This window comes from Oryx dammah, unplaced genomic scaffold (assembly GCF_014754425.2).
Source record: "Oryx dammah isolate SB20612 unplaced genomic scaffold, SCBI_Odam_1.1 HiC_scaffold_3, whole genome shotgun sequence".
Classification (NCBI taxonomy): Eukaryota; Metazoa; Chordata; class Mammalia; order Artiodactyla; family Bovidae; genus Oryx; species Oryx dammah.
In genome coordinates this window covers 94802105-94819198 of record NW_024070187.1, presented here as the reverse complement: position 1 = coordinate 94819198, position 17094 = coordinate 94802105, and the positions used below count along the sequence as shown (strand labels likewise).

The window sequence follows — 17094 nt, the reverse complement described above, 5'->3', positions numbered from 1 at the left end:
TGTCTGAGGAGGCCTTACAAATAGCTGTGAAAAGAAGAAAAGTGAAAAGCAAAGGAGAAAGAAAAGAAAAGATATAAGCATCTGAATGCAGAGTTCCAAAGAATAGCAAGGAGAGATAAGAAAGCTGTCCTCAGCAATCAATGCAAAGAAATAGAGGAAAACAATAGAATGAGAAAGACTAGAGATCTCTTCAAGAAAATTAGAGATACCAAGGAAATATTTCACACAAAGATGGGCTCAATAAAGGACAGGAATGATATGGACCTAACAGAAGTAGACGATAGTAAGAAGAGGTGGTTAGAATACACAGAAGAACTGTACAAAAAAGAGCTTCACAACCCAGATAATCACGGTGGTGTGATCATTCACCTAGAGCCAGACATCCTGAAATGTGAAGTCAAGCGGGCCTTAGAAAGCATCACTATGAACAAAGCTAGTGGAGGTGATGGAATTCCAGTTGAGCTATTTCAAATCCTGAAAGATGATGCTGTGAAAGTGCTGCACTCAATATGCCAGCAAATTTGGAAAACTCAGCAGTGGCCACAGGACTGGAAAAGGTCAGTTTTCCTTCCAATCCCAAAGAAAGGCAATGCCAAAGAATGCTCAAAATACCTCACAGTTGCACTCATCTCACATGCTAGTAAAGTAATGCTCAAAATTCTCCAAGCCAAGCTTCAGCAATATGTGAACCATGAACTTCGAGATGTTCAAGCTGGTTTTAGAAAAGGCTGAGGAACCAGAGATCAAATTGCCAACATCCGCTGGATCATGGAAAAAGCAAGAGAGTTCCAGAAAAACATCTATTTCTGCTTTATTGACTATGCCAAAGCCTTTGACTGTGTGAATCACAATAAACTGGACAATTCTGAAAGAGATGGGAATACCAGACCACCTGACCTGCCTCTTGAGAAACCTGTATGCAGGTCAGGAAGCAACAGTTAGAACTGGACATGGAACAACAGACTGGTTCCAAATAGGAAAAGGAGTACGTCAAGGCTGTATATTGTCACCCTGCTTATTTAACTTATATGCAGAGTACATCATGAGAAACGCTGGGCTGGAAGAAGCAGAAGCTGGAATCCAGATTGCTGGGAGAAATATCAATAGCTTCAGATATGCAGATGACACCACCTTTATGGCAGAAAGTGAAGAGGAACTAAAGAGCCTCTTGATGAAAGTGAAAGAGGAGAGTGAAAAAGTTGGCTTAAAAGAGAACATTCAGAAAACGAAGATCATGGCATCTGGTCCCATCACTTCATGGGAAATAGATGGGGAAACAGTGGAAACAGTGGCTGACTTTATTTTTGGGGGCTTTAATATCACTACAGATGGTGATTGCAGCCATGAAATTAAAAGACGCTTACTCCTTGGAAGGAAAGTTATGACCAACCTAGACAGCATATTAAAAAGCAGAGATATTACTTTGCCAACAAAGGTCCATCTAGTCAAGGATATGGTTTTTCTAGCGGTCATATATGGATGTGAGAGTTGGACTATAAAGAAAGCTGAGCACCGAAGAATTGATGCTTTTGAACTGTGGTGTTGAAGACTCTTGAGAGTCCCTTGGACTGCAAGGAGAGCCAACAAGTCCATCCTAAAGGAGATCAGTCCTGGGTGTTCATTGGAAGGATTGATGTTGAAGTTGAAACTCCAATACTTTGGCCACCTGATGCAAAGAGTTGAATCATTGGAAAAGCCTCTGATGCTGGGAGGGATTGAGGGCAGGAGGAGAAGGGGACGACAGAGGATGAGATGGTTGGATGCTATCACCGACTGAATGAGCCTGGGTTTGGGTGGACTCCAGGAGTTGGTGATGGACAGGGAGGCCTAGTGTGCTGTGTGGTTCATGGGATCAGTAACAATCGTAGACGATTGAGTGACTGAACTAACTGATATAATACTTAGTGGCTTATTCACTCATCTCTGACTCTTTACAACCCCTTGCAACAACAGCCTGCCAGTCTCCTCTGTCCATGGGGATTCTCCAGCAAGAATACTGGAGTGGGTTGCCATGACCTCTGCCAGGAATCTTTCCAACCCAGGGGTTGAACCCAGCTCTCCTGCATTGCCAGCATATTCTTTACCAGCAGAAAAGCTTATAGGTGGCAAAAAATAAAAGATGATGTTGCTAGAGGATGCTGAGGATATAGGGCAATAGGAACTCTTAAACACTGCTGCTGGTGAAGGAGTTGCTTATGTAGTACCTAAGGAAATTAACTTGAAAATGTGTAGTGAAGTTGAACATACATTATCATTGACCCAGAAGTTCTACCTTACACATGTCCAGTAAGCAAGATGGGAAATTATGCTAATAGAAACTTTTCTTCGTGATAACACACTAATAGATATACGACAATTTTGCATCTATGGCATCATGATGGAAAATCATTTTTCAAAAAATTTTGAACATTTATAGCATATTCTTTCAATGGTGTGTGATGCAGCAGTATAAATGTACTACTGCAATATGGGCTAAATTCAAAAATACAGTTTTGAGTGAAAGAAGGCAATTTGTCCAAGAATTGATAAGATTTATCTAAAAATTTTTAAAATTACAACTATATATCATTCTCCAGTATTCCAGCCTGGAGAATCCCATGAACAGAGGAGCCTAACAGGCTATAGTCCATAGGGTTGCAAAGAGTTGGACATGACTGAAGCAGCTTCTAGAAGTATAGACTGGATCATGTAAGGATAATTAAATATGTGGGAAAATCAGAAGTGAAGGCAAGCAAATGATAAACACAAAAGACAGGGCAATGGTGACCTCTTGGCAAGGGGTAGGAGGACAGTGTGACAGGAGAACAGTGTGGCGGGAACAAAGAGTGCTTCTGTATCAGTTCTGTTCTAATTACTAAACTGGAGGTGGACACAGGGGTGTTTTTATTTTCATGCATTAAAATTTGCATATACGTCACATTGTTTTATGTGTGTCGAGTATTTCTGAACTTGAAAACTAAAAGTAATCATTGACTCTAACTGTGTACTTTTTGCCAGACCGTTATTAGCTGTACTTATTAAGTGACAGTGAAGCTTATCCCACCAATGTGCTTACCATATGTTGTTCCTTTTCCCTTAAAAATCTACTTACTCATGAATTTACATATAATGGGAAGGTTACTTTGGACCCTGATTACAGTCTCATCTCAAGTTTCCAAAACCTCCCTAGACTTTCATTTTGTCATCTTTAACGTCAGCATATAGTCGCTATTTCATTTTTGGTGAAGATTATACAATTATATCATATTGAAACATGTTGAGAGTTATCGCTTCATTCAGATTCTTTCACCAAACACATGTTGAACATCCATTGTGCTACAGATGCTGTAGAGGGTAAAAAATTATTAGGATGCAATGCTTCTCCCCAAGGAGCTAGATTTATTCCCAGGCAACTAGAAGATGATGCCAAAGGGGAGGTAATTGTGGAACAGAATCTGTTAAAGAACTGCGTAAGAGAAAGCAATTGGTTCTGTAAATTCAAGGAAAGTTTCAAAGAGGCAGCGTCATGTGAGGTGAACTTCCAGTGATTTTGTTTCTTTTTGGTTGAATCAGGTCTTAGTTGTGACGTGGGGATCTTAGCTGCATAATTCAGGATCATTCATTGCGGCCCATGTACCCTCTAGTTGTGGCATGCAGGCTCCAGAGCACTGGGGCTTAGTTGCTTCGAGGCATGGGGGCTCTTAGTTCCTCGACTAGGGATTGAACCTGCATCCCCTGCGTTGCAAGGTGGATTCTTAATCACTGGACCACTGAGGAAGTCCGCAGTTTGATTTTTTTGTTTGCTCTTATGTATGCAAAGCACCCTGTTATCCTTTCTATTTTTGACTAAGCACTCTAAGTCTTTCAGGGGAGTCACCAGAGCTCCAGAAAAAAGGGGATGTTGTGAAAGACTCATGCACCCATACGTTTGCCTATTTCACCTGCTGTTGCCTCAGTGGAAGCTGTCCACTTTTGTCCATTTCAGTGGATGGGCCTTAGTATCACAAGAACACGAAATCCTCTTTGGTTATTGGTGGACAGAATAAACAGATTCCATTTTACCCTTGTCTAGACTTGGGCAAAGAAAGTGCCCTAAAAATGCCACATAAATATTTTTTTTGGAATGTTGTGTCCCATGAATCATCTGGCTTAATTAGACTGGTCATTTTGTATCCTTTTTTTATATGACCAAGAGAACCAATATCTGACAAATTTTCTGTCCCGGAGAAACTTCTGGGAAAAAGCTAGCACTTACTGGATACCAGCTCCATCAAGCCACAGTGCTAACTTTTTTATTTTTTTCTTTCTGAAAGAACCAATCATTGCTATAAGTATAGAAACATCCTAGAACCTTCTGGTTTATTAAAATCTTCAGAGGCAATGTTTTTAAGCTTTCAGCATAATGTTCAGTTGCCTTTCATAATGACAATTTAATAGTGACAAGGGAAAACCTGAGTGTAGCTTCTCCAGAGATTCTTCTTAAAAGCTCAGTTCTGCTAGGAAAAAAAAAGCTTTTGTAAAAAGAGGAGACGACCCAGAGGGATGGTACGGGGAGGGAAGAAGGAGGGAGCTTCAGGATGGGGAACACATGTATACCTGTGGCAGATTCATGTTGATGTATGGCAAACCAATACAATATTGTAAAGTAATTAGCCTCCAATTAAAATAAATAAATTAAAAAAAAAAAAAGAGAGGAGGTCTCTATTTTCTTTTCTTCTAGAATGATGCTTTTGAAACGTTAGTCATGTCATGCACACCTCTTCTCTTAACCCTCCAATGGCCTCCTAGGAAAAAAGTCTGAAGTTCTTTCTGTGGTTTCCTGGGCCACTCCACGATTTTGCCCTCACTTCCTGCCTCTTCTCCTCACACACTATGGCCCAGCCACAGTGGCCTTCTTGGCAATCCTTGATCTTCACCACACGTGTTCCCGAAGGCTAGGGCCTTCGTGCTAGCTCTTTATCTGTCAGGATCACTCTTGCTCAGATTTTTTTACAGAGCTCTCATTTTTATTTCATGCAGATTTCTGCTCAAATCTGCATAAATGCTACCTCCCCAGAGAGGCTTTTCTGATCTCCCTGTTTAGAGTGTAATTCATATTGATCTCAGTACCTGTTTATGTGTTTCTCCATAACATATGTTACTGTCTGGTGATATTATGTATGCTATTATATATTGTCAAAATGGTAATTGAAGTATAGTTGATTTACAATGTTGTGTTAGTTTCAGGTGTACAGCAAAGTCATTTTGATTTCTTCAGATTCTTTTCCCTTGTAGGTTATTATGAAATACTGAGTAGAGTTCCTGTGCTACGCAGTAGGGAACTCATAGGGAACTTGTAGGGAACAATAAGTAGGTCCTTATTGGTTATATGATAATATATTTTTATTTATGTTTTCTTTCTTTCTCTTAAATGTAAACTCTAAGAAGACTGGGGGCTTTGTCTGTACCCTAGTGTTTGGTACATAGTGGTTTTCAATAAATATTCATTGAATAAAGGAAAGAACTTACATTTCTGTTGCCTAGAAGAGAAAGGGTTAAATAAAAGTTTGACACTTTGTGGTGGTATCCATGCTGGTTCAAGACAGAGGTAGTGTGGATTTTTATAGAAAATACACAGAACGTCATATCAGAAGATCTGGGAACTTCTATTTGGCACCTCACTTTAGAGAGATCTGAGTGTTGATTTTCTCCAAGCAGATGGTTTAGACTAAAGCTGATGAGATCAAAGGAAATAAAGAAAGTGGGAAATTTTCATAAATCTTAAATTTTAATGTAATTACTGCCATCTCTTTCAGTTAGTATGTAAGTACAAAAGCAAAACCAGACACTCAAAATGTATCACTTTTAAAAGTGTATCTTCAGTATCTAATGAACTTTCAGTCATCATTAAAAGGAAAACTTACTTGCAATTTAAAAAATGAGTTGAAAGGCTGTTATAAAACAACAAAATATAATATTTCCATATGCATTCTTGAAAATGTAGTTATAAGCCTTGTTTTCTTGTCTCCTAAATTTTCATATTGGTTCTTCCTCTCAGGAGTAAGTAGATATGCTAGTCTCAGTAAATTGCAAATTTTAATTTCATAATATTCCCAGCCATCTCTTAGGTATAATCATTGTGAGTCCTTTTGGGTAGATGAAAGAAAACAGTTAAAACCTGCTTCAAATTAGGTTGTTTAAATTCCCTCTTTCTAATAAGGAAATATTAGGAAAAATTTCTAATACATAACAAAAAGCATCAGTAAAAAGATCAATTTCTAAGAGACTTTTAAAAGTAAGACAAATATTTTAAATATTAATACTTGAATAAAGAAATGAGGGCTGGATTTTATAGTTGACTGATTCATGTCTTTTTTAGATGAGGGTCTATTTTGATGTTAACCTGATTTATTTAATTTTTTTAGTCAAGATTACTGCCGTATTATTGAGATAGTTCATGTGTAATGAAGCTATTAAAATGTGCATGTTGAAGCCCAGGTATAATTTGTGTGTGTTTACTTGAGGGCGGTGGAGGGTGGTTTTACTAAAATAATGTCTGTATGTATTTGGAGATGAAAGGTACATGCGAAGTCACCCCTGTGGAAGGAAACCAACTGTTTGTTTTGCAGGGCAGGACTTCAGTCATATACACAGCCTCGATTCAAAGAGTGGGTCTTCTGTGCTCCAGTCTTATTCCCAGTCTCTATTCTGTGTGCAGAATTCATTGAATAGAGTCTCAGAGAAGTGGAGGGACCTATTCTGAAAAGCCAGATGAGGGTAGTACCCGTACATCACACTGGGAGAGTTCCCAACGCTCAGTCAGCACTGAGCTCAGCTGTCAGCTCCTAATGGCATCTTCCCCAGCCATCTTCTCCCTGACGTTCCAGAAGTCCATGTCTTTGGGCTCTCTGAGTTTATACTTTACATCGTCTTCTGTATCATGTCTCACGTGGCATTTTATTATTCTCACGTGTCTGTTTAAGCAATCCCAGTACTCCGAAGTTCTTCTAGTCCACTTTGTATCTATAGCATAGAGCTCGGCCGATTGTAAGTGCTGACTGTATTTTTTCAGAATAAATAAGTTAATCCAAGTGCTACCCATCACCTACCACCCTGAGAAGGACTGAGGGTGTCAGAGTCCAGCCAAAGTTGAGATGGGATGATCCTGGCTTCTACTTCTGACTCCGAGCATTGAGAAGGTGCAGGCATCATGCACAAGTTTTTTCAAGACTGTCTAGAATTTTAAGCCCTTTTTTCCTCAGCAATGGTTCCTTTTCCAAATCCTTAATTTCCTTTTATGATATGAAGTGCAAAAGGGTCAGTTACTGCCCCCTTCTCTTCTTTTCCTAATGAATACCACTACTGATATTGAAAATTACTGGTCTGCTTGCCCTGAACTTCACCTTGGTTGCAAGGATCTCCCCCTCCTAAAGGGCATCCCAGGGGGCACTAGCAGTAAAGCATCCACCTGCCAACACAGGAGCCATAAAAGACACAGGTTCGATCTATGGGTCGGGAAAATCCCCTGGAGAAGGAAATGGCAACCCACTTCAATATCCTTGCCTGAGAAATCCCATGGACAGAGGAGCTTGGTGGGCTACATACAATCCATGGGGTCTCAAAGAGTTGGACACAACTGAGTGACTGAGCCCAGCACACAGGCCCTTCCTAAACCAACCCTTTAGTCCTCTAGGAGTCCTGGGTGTAGAGATGCGTGCATGGGACTTTCTCCAGTGTGATGAGGTTTAGCCTTGGCCCTGAATGAGAGGGTCAGTGCTTGTGTGTGTGTGTGTGTATGGTGTGAAGGGGAGGGTGGAGGCAAAGAAAGAAGACTGAAGAAGTTAAAGTGAAAGTTGCTCAGTTGTGTCCAACTCTTTGTGACCCTCTGGACTATACAGTCCATGGAATTCTCCAGGCCAGAATACTGGAGTGGGTAGCCTTTCCCTTCACCAGGGGATCTTTCCAACCCAGAGTTCAAACCCAGATCTCCCACATTGCAGGTGGATTCTTTACCAGCTGAGCCACAAGGGAAGCCCAAGAATACTGGAATGGGTAGCCTATCCCATCTCCAGTGGATTTTCCCGATCCAGGAATTGAACCAGGGTCTCCTGCATTGCAGGTGGATTCTTTACCAGCTGAGCTATCAGGGAAACCCTTAAGAAGTTAAAGGGAGACTTAAAGAAGAATGTGAGTTTTACGGTCTCTGAAGATTTCTTTGATCTTCTTTTCTAGGTTGACTTTGGATTTGCTAAGAAAATAGGATCTGGACAGAAAACATGGACGTTCTGTGGAACTCCAGAGTATGTAGCTCCGGAAGTCATTCTCAACAAAGGACATGACTTCAGTGTGGATTTTTGGTCCCTGGGAATTCTAGTATATGAGCTCCTCACGGGCAAGTAAGTACCTTCAAGTTATGTTCAGCCTCTTTTTCAGAGAACTGCAAAAATAACTTACTCATGATAATACATATATATATATATGTATATAAGAATTTAACATTTTGGAAGTGTTTTTGATTAAGCATGATGCCTTTTCCTCTTCACATTATGTCCTGTATAGCATGCTTTCCAGGTTATAACATGGTGAAAATATTCAGGAAGGTACAGCAAAGGAGCACAAAACTGCTATAGTTTACGTAGAAGGGCTCCCCAGGTGGCGCTTGTGGTAAAGAACCCTCCTGCCAATCCAGGAGACAAAGAGACACGGATTCGATCCCTGGATTGGAAGGATCCCCTGGAAGAGGGCACGGCAACCCACACCGGTTCTTGCCTGCAGAATCCCATGGACAACAGAGCCTGAGAGGTTACAGTCTGTAGGGCTGCAAAGAGTAGGGCACAACTGAAACGACTTAGCACTCATGCATGCACCTAGAGGGGCAAGGCCTGTTGTTATAGATACTATATAAAGTAGAAGTAATACTTTTATATTAAGTATAATTTTACTTAATATATGCTTCTATATAGTATATATATATACCAATATACTAATGTATGTATTTTATATATAACTATATACTTTTATATTAATTATAATTAATACTTAACTATACTTTCACTATATTAAGTCATCAAAATAAGAAAGAGAGTTGAAGTCATGGGCTGTTATTATTTCCTCATATATTTTTTTCAGTTGAGAAAATAGCAGATGTATTTCCATTAAATCCATTGATCAATTAAATTTAACCATATTCTTCCATCTTCCCCATAAATCATTAACCAGAAATGCTAAGAGAAGGAAGCATTGCTGGATTTAAATTTTAATCCCCTTGTCAACTGCTTTCTAGAGGTGCTGATGAACAGAGACAAGACACAGCAGGAGTTTTACAAGTTGAAATTGGATTGTCATTCCTGAAGTGATAAAGAGCTGATATTAATGAATTCAAGATCCCAAACAGTCATGCCCGCACACAAACACTTATACACATATGTGCACAAACACATATTACCTCACATTTGTAAAGCCTTTGCCAGCTTACAAAGCACTTACATCTGTTTTATCTAGTTTTGTTTTCACAAACTTATATGGAAGTTAAAGCAGGAATTTTTGTTATCTTAAGGTTTAAATTTGTATTATGATTATTTTATGATTTAAATGTTATGGATTAGAAGACTGGGTCAGAGATCTACTCACTAAGACCTGGGATTTAATCTCAGGTCTTCTGACTCCAAGTGAGACACGTTTTTTATTAAAATTATACAATTATACAAATGAGTTTTTATAACTCATCCATAATGCATGGATGTACCCACAGCACTCAGGTTAGTTTTCTACCTCCATTTATTATTAACTGATTTGGTCATCCTTTTAAGCCTTTACAACCAAATATCCTCAGTCTTGATTTCAAGGATGATTTGCATATGGAACGGCATAAGAAATGCTGGAATGAGCCCAGTTCTGGGAATCCAAGGCTCAACACATACTTTACCAAAGGAGAGTTTCCTGGAATCTTCTTGAACTTTATACACTGCAAATTTCAGTATTGGATTATGTGTGGCTCAGTTCTTTATCCTTGTCCACATGAAAGGTTATTTGATATTATCTGTAATATCAAATATTTTCAAATATTCATTGCTTAAGATTTTGAAGGAAAGAAGAGAAAAATGTCCTGCTAGTCATTTAAAGAGAAAATTGCTTATGGTCTCAGGACACAGGATTTCTATTTCAAGAATTGGTTTTCTTGTTTCTGGAAAATAAGTCAGCTGCATTTCTAACAGATACATGATGGCTCTTGTAGGTACCTGGAGAATATACATTTCAGTCTTCATCAGCTAGAATACATTGTTACAAGAAGTGTGGAAATAAAGTGAGGGAATAAGAAAGGGGGAATGATTCTCAATAATTTGGAATTGCCAAAATGGTCTTGAGTTGTCCTAAAGAAATTGGAGTGGGGGATGGGTGGGAGGGAGATTCAAGAGGGAGGGGGATATAAGTATACTTACAGCTGATTCAAGTTGTTGTACAGCTTGTACAACCAACACAACATTGTAAAGCAAGTATCCTCCAATTAAAAATAAACTAAAATATGAAAAAATGTTGAGAAATCATTTTTATAAAGCTTTTCTGGGATAGGGTATGGGGACAGTTCATTTTAAATGTCCTGAAGTCAAGAGGTAAATGAAGATAAGAAAAGAACTGAAAAAACAAACCAAAACAAAACACAACCTACTTGTAAATATATAAATAAGTTGAAGATGTTAGAGCAATGTTATTTGTTTCCACCATCTTTTTATTTATGAGTGAAACATAGATTATTGAAAAGTCGGTGCACCAAACTTGTTTCAAGTTTATTACAAAGAGTGGGAGCTCTCACTATCTTCCCGTCTCAGGCGTGACTAAAATACAGCAGAGTTATTTGTGAAAATCATCTCTAATTTTCAAAAATTAAATGACACAACAGTGTAGGTATGAAAGTGATTTTAAAAGCAGAGTCTATGCATTAACATGTTACCCAAATTCAGTGGTTCATTCCCAATGCTTTCTTTTTATAAAAATTAGTTTATTTATTATAATTAGAGACTAATTATTTTACAATATTGTAGTGGTTTTTGCCATGGAAAAGGCAATGGCAGCCCACTCCAGTGCTCTTGTCTGGAAAACCCCATGGATGGAGGAGCGTGGTGGGCTGCAGTCCATGGGGTTGCTAAGAGTTGGACACGACCAAGCAACTTTACTTTCACTGTTCACTTTCGTGCATTGGAGAAGGAAATGGCAACCCACGCCAGTGTTCTTGCCTGGAGAATCCCAGGGATGGGAAAGCCTGGTGTGGTGCCGTCTCTGGGGTCACACAGGGTCAGACACGACTGAAGTGACTTAGCAGCAGCAGCAGCAGCAGTGGTTTTTGCCATACAGTGACATGAATCAGACACGGGTGTACATGTGTCCCCTCGTGTCGAACCCCCTCCCACTTCCCTCCCCATCTCATCCCTCTGGCTTGTCCCAGTGTACCAGCTTTGAGTGCCCTGTTTCATGCGTCGAACTTGGACTGGTCATCTGTTTCACATACAGTAATATACGTGTTTCAATGCTATTCTTTCAAATCATCCCACCCTCACCTTCTCCCACAGAATCCAAAAGTCTGTTCTTTATATCTGTGTCTCTTTTGCTGTCTCACATACAGGGTCATCATTACCATCTTTCTAAATTCCATATATATACATTAATATACTGTATTGGTGTTTTTCTTTCAGACTTACTTCACTCTGTATAATAGGCTCCAGTTTCATCCACCTCATTAGAACTGACTCAAATGCATTTTTAATAGCTGAATAATATTCCATTGTGTATGTGTACCACAACTTTCTCATCCATTCATCTGCCGATGGACATCTAGGTTGCTTCCATCTCCTAGCTATTGTAAACTTTCTTATTCATTGTTGCAACAGTTGCTTTGAAATACTCTCTTTTCTGTCCTGATGCTAGAGTCTCCAGCTCAGTGTCTGTTGCTGGATCCTTCTTATCATCCTGACTCAGGTCACTTCAGTCCTTGACCTGTTTTCTACCTATTCACTCCTTGGGTGATAACATCAAGTCCCCTGGCCATAAATGCTGTCTAAGGACTCCTCAGAACCACAACTCCAGCCCTAGGCTCTTCCCTGAATGCCAGACTCCTAAGTTCAACTGTTTGCTTAGCATCTCTATTTGGATGTTCAAGACATAACTCTTGATTCTCTTCTTAATAACCTGCTCTGCAACCTGTACTCCCAGCCCACTCCAGTCTTAGTAAAAATAGCTCAGTTCCATAGATCAAAATGCTTTGTGCTTAGCCCCTCAGTCACTCAGTCATGCCGACTCTTTACAACCCCATGGACTGTAGCCCGCCAGGCTCTTCTGTCAATAGGGATTCTCCAGGCCAGAATACTGGAGTGGGTTGCCATGCCCTTCTTCAAGGGATCTTTCCAACCCATGGATCAAACCCAGGTCTCCTGCATTGCAGGTGGATTCTTTACCAGCTGAGCTACCAGGGAAACACCCCAAACACTTTAGCATCATTCTTGAATCCTTGCTTTCTCCTGCATACCACATTCACCCCATTAGCAAATCCTGTTGACTTCCTTCGAAATAATCTGGAATCCAATCACATCTCCACCTTCACCACTACTGTTCTAGTCTGAGCTACCAGCCTTGCCTTCCCCCACCACTAGAACCATCACAGTTTATTTTCAACACATTTTTTTGTTTTGTGTTTTTTTTTTTTTCTTCCTTTTGGTCATACCACCTGGCATACAGGATCTTAGTTTCCTGACCAGCAATTGACTCCACGACCCCTCCAGTGGAAGCATGGAATCTTAACCACTGGAAGTCCATCAGCACATTTTTAAAACCTTACTTTGGGTTTTGTAAATTAGAACACATTCCCAGGTCCTTCCCATAGCCCACTAGGTCTATAGTCATGTGATCCTCATCTCTTATCCTCCTGCCCTGCTTACTGACTCCACCAGCAACACTGCCCTCCCTGTTCCAAGAATAACCCATCTCTGTTCCTGACTCCTTGCTATCTTGGAATTCTTTTTCTACAAGAGATGAATTCTCATCTCTGCTTAATTGTCAGCATATGAGAGAGGCTTAGTGGGTTGCCATTTTCTTCTCCAGGGGATCTTCCCGACCCAGGGATTAAATCTATTCTTCTGCCTTGGCAGGTGGATTCTTTACCACTGAAGCCCTTTTACTATCCACTGTGTCTGAAAACATCACACCTCTCTCTCACTCTCTGTCCTCCATTTTATTTTTCTTTTCAGTGATTATCACCACCCAATAGATTACCTCTATGTCTATGTGTGGATGTGTGTATTTTAAGTGGTATTCAAGTAATGAGATTATTTTCTAGCATATGTGCAGATTTGCTATAAAAAACCTATGTGAGAGAGGGAAGGAGGGAAAGAAGGAGGGTGGAATATTAGTTGTAAATGTGTCTCAGATGTGGGTCCTAATGTGCTATTTTGGCTTTTCTCTAGCCCTCCTTTTTCTGGGATTGACCAAATGATGACCTACAATCTGATTCTCAAAGGCATTGAAAAAATGGATTTTCCCAGAAAGATAACAAGACGACCTGAGGATCTGATTCGGAGGCTTTGCAGGTGAGAATGACTATTAAAAATCCCTTGTTTTTAGAGAAAGTGTGAAGGCTTCTTATTTCTGCTGCTATTTTAAAGTTAGATTATGTATTTACTTATAGTATTTTTCTATGTAGCTAGATTATATTTAAAGAAAATCATTTCTACTTTGGACTTCCCAGGTAGATAGTGGTAAAGAATCCGCCTGCCAATGCAAGAGATGTAAGAGACACAGGTTTGATCCCTGGGTTGAGAAGATCCTCTGGAGGAGCTCATGGCAGCCCACTCCAGTATTCCTGGAGAATCCCATGGACAGAGGAACCTGGCACTCCATAGGATTGCAAAGAGTCAGATATGACTGAAGTGACTTAGCATGCGCCTACATGTTTTCTATTTTATGGTCTGTACTAGGAGTTTGAATTTCCTTCATATGATAGAACCACAGTACCTTCTTAATAGTTTAAAAGTCATCCAGATTGTTCAGGTTATCGTTGAGAATCATCTTTGTCTGTTGTAGAGAAAAACAAAACCACAAAACTTACTGTAATGAAGGAGTAATTTATAGCCTCCATTAATTTTCAGTGGTGGTGATGAAGTGTTGCTGTATGCCCTCTTCTAGCCTTCAGTTTTTTAAAAAATACTCCTCTGACCTTATTGCAAATTACTGCAGATTTCTATTTAACATTAAAAGTAATTTGTTGGAGAACAGAAGACTTCTAGAATTTTGTTTAAACTTAATTTTGTTGCCTTTTTTTAAAAAACATTTTGAACATTTTTTGCACATACGAACTTTCAAAAGTGCATTAAAATTTAGTAAATTTAGGACATGATACCTTGCTGCTGGTTGCCCACAGAAATTTCTTCAACTCCATTGTAAATGATTCTCTAAAGCTTTCCTTGGTCTTCTTAGCAAAATTGGTAAGATATAATAGCATCCGCCTATTCTTCTAAGCATTTATTCATAGCTCATTTAAAGCACTGGGATATATACCTATCTATATATCAATATCTATATCTAAGTGTCTATAGCTATATAGAGAAAGTGAAAGTCACTTAGTCATGTCCAGCTCTTTGCGACCTCATAATTTTCTAGGCCAGAATACTGAAGTGGGTAGCCTTTCCCTTCTCCAGGGGATCTTCCCAATCCAGGGACTAAACGTAGATCTCCCGCATTGCAGGTGGATTCTTTACTAGCTGACCCACAAAGGAAGCCCATATATAGCCTATAGCTATATACTGGGATATATAGATACATAAGGAGATCAGCCCTGGAATTTCTTTGGAGGGAATGATGCTGAAGCTGAAACTCCAGTACTTTGGCCATCTCATGTGAAGAGTTGACTCATTGGAAAAGACTCTGATGCTGGGAGGGATTGGGGGCAGGAGGAGAAGGGGACGACAGAGGGTGAGATGGCTGGATGGCATCACTGACTCAATGGACGTGAGTCTGAGTGAACTCCGGGAGTTGGTGATGGACAGGGAGGCCTGGCTTGCTGCGATTCATGGGGTCGCAAAGAGTTGGACACGACTGAGCGACTGAACTGAACTGAACTGATATTCATATTTCTGACTGTAATTGGACTGTGGCTCCTCCAGAGAGGGCGTATGTTTTCTCTCTCCCTATACACAAATGTGCCTGGTTTATACATATTACTGACAAAATGAATGAATGGATAAAGAAAAAGCATTAAATTTTAAAGTAAAATTCACTCAAGCATAATTATTATAAGCTGACTTAAAATTTTTTTGTAGGCAGAATCCAACAGAAAGACTGGGAAATCTGAAGAATGGAATCAATGACATTAAGAAACACAGGTACATATTTCTCTGCCCAGCAAATATAGAAATATTTTTAAAATGTGGTCATCTTGAAGCTTTTCTCAGTACGCTGCAAAGACCCCTCCCCAGACACTCAGTTTGCCCTTTCTGGTGCTTTATTTCTCATCTGTGTTGTACTACTTGCAGTTACCAAGATCAATCTCAATGTGATTTTGCCAGTGCTGGAAACTCCTATCAAGTATGGATAAAGTTACAAAACAAATCATAAAATTACATATTCAGGTTATATCAACTTAGCTTTTTATCTGCTGCTTTCTTTATTATTTTCCAATATTATCTTGGATTCTGTAAAGGAATCAAGTTCTAATTTTGACGTTTGATTTGCAGTTAAAGTAGGATACTATCATTGTTATCCATATTCAAGAGAATGGGTTAACTAAATCAACTCTTAAATAGCCTTCTATTTCAGTTTAATTGATATTATACATTAATTTGAAACATAATTTTCCTTTGACTAGCTCTCCACATTTTATTTTATTATTATTTTTAAACATTTATTTATTTTAGTTATAGGTTAATTACTTTACAATATTGTAGTGGTTTTTGCCATACACTGATATGAATCAGCCATGGGTGTACATGTGTTCCCCATCCTGAACCCCTCTCCCACCTCCCTCCCCATCTCATCCCTCAGGGTCATCCCAGTGCACCAGCCCTGAGCACCCTGTCTCATGCATTGAACCTGGGCTGGCGATCTGTTTCACATATGATAATATACATGTTTTAATGCTATTCTCTCAGATCATCCCACCCTCGCCTTCTCCCACAGAGTCCAAAAGACTGTTCTATACACCTGTGTCTCTTTTTCTGTCTTGCATATAGGGTTATCATCACCATCTTTCTAAATTCCATATATATGTGTTAGTATACTGTATTGGTGTTTTTCTTTCTGGCTTACTTCACTCTGTATAATAGGCTCCAGTTTCATCCACCTCATTAGAACTGATTCAAATGTATTCTTTTTAATGGCTGAGTAATATTCCATTGTGTATATGTACCACAGCTTTCTTATCCATTCATCTGCTGATAGACATCTAGGTTGCTTCCATGTCCTGGCTATTATAAACAGTGTTGTGATGAACATTGGGGTACACATGTCTCTTTCAATTCTGGTTTCCTTGGTGTGTATGCCCAGCAGTGGGATTGCTGGGTCATATGACAGTTCTATTTCCAGTTTTTTAAGGAATCTCTACACTGTTCTCCATAGTGGCTGTACTAGTTTCCATTCCTACCAATAGTGTAAGAGGGTTCCCTTTTCTCCACACCCTCTCCAGCATTTATTGCTTGTAGACTTTTGGACAGCAGCCATTCTGACTGGTGTGAGATGGTACTTCATTGTGATTTTGATTTGCATTTCTCTGATAATGAGTGATGTTAGCTCTGCACATTTTAAAGTTACTTTTTCGGGTAAGGTACATTGATTTCCACAAAACCTCAAACCATGCTTTATCCTTATGTAGTAATCTAATATGCACCTCTTCAGGTCTGTGAATTTCTAAAACTGGACTTTAAAACCATCAATAACCTCCACAACATAAAATCTCTGACTTGTTTGCATGTGTGGAAGTTCAAGCCTTGGAGTTGTTTGTTTGTTTTTAATCTATGCCTGGCTAAATCCTGCCATCCTCAAGATGTTTTGCTTTTGTGCTTGATTTACAAATAGAGACTATCACTTCTTGATAGTTCAAAATAAAATAAATTTGAGAATTTCATTTTTGAAAACCTTTGAACACACTGCTGTGTTCAC

At 39.3% G+C, this 17094-nt stretch overlaps 1 protein-coding gene across 2 annotated transcripts in view; it reads left to right on the top strand.

Annotated features, from left to right (window-relative positions):
* PRKG2 (protein kinase cGMP-dependent 2) overlaps nucleotides 1–17094 on the top strand; it is a 111593-nt gene that overhangs the window by 80689 nt on the left and 13810 nt on the right. For both annotated transcript variants that reach the window (XM_040237184.1, XM_040237185.1), the window contains 3 exons: nucleotides 8191–8354; nucleotides 13410–13532; nucleotides 15261–15323. In XM_040237184.1, the coding sequence (XP_040093118.1) occupies nucleotides 8191–8354; nucleotides 13410–13532; nucleotides 15261–15323 (350 nt within the window). The remainder of the gene's footprint in view (nucleotides 1–8190; nucleotides 8355–13409; nucleotides 13533–15260; nucleotides 15324–17094) is intronic.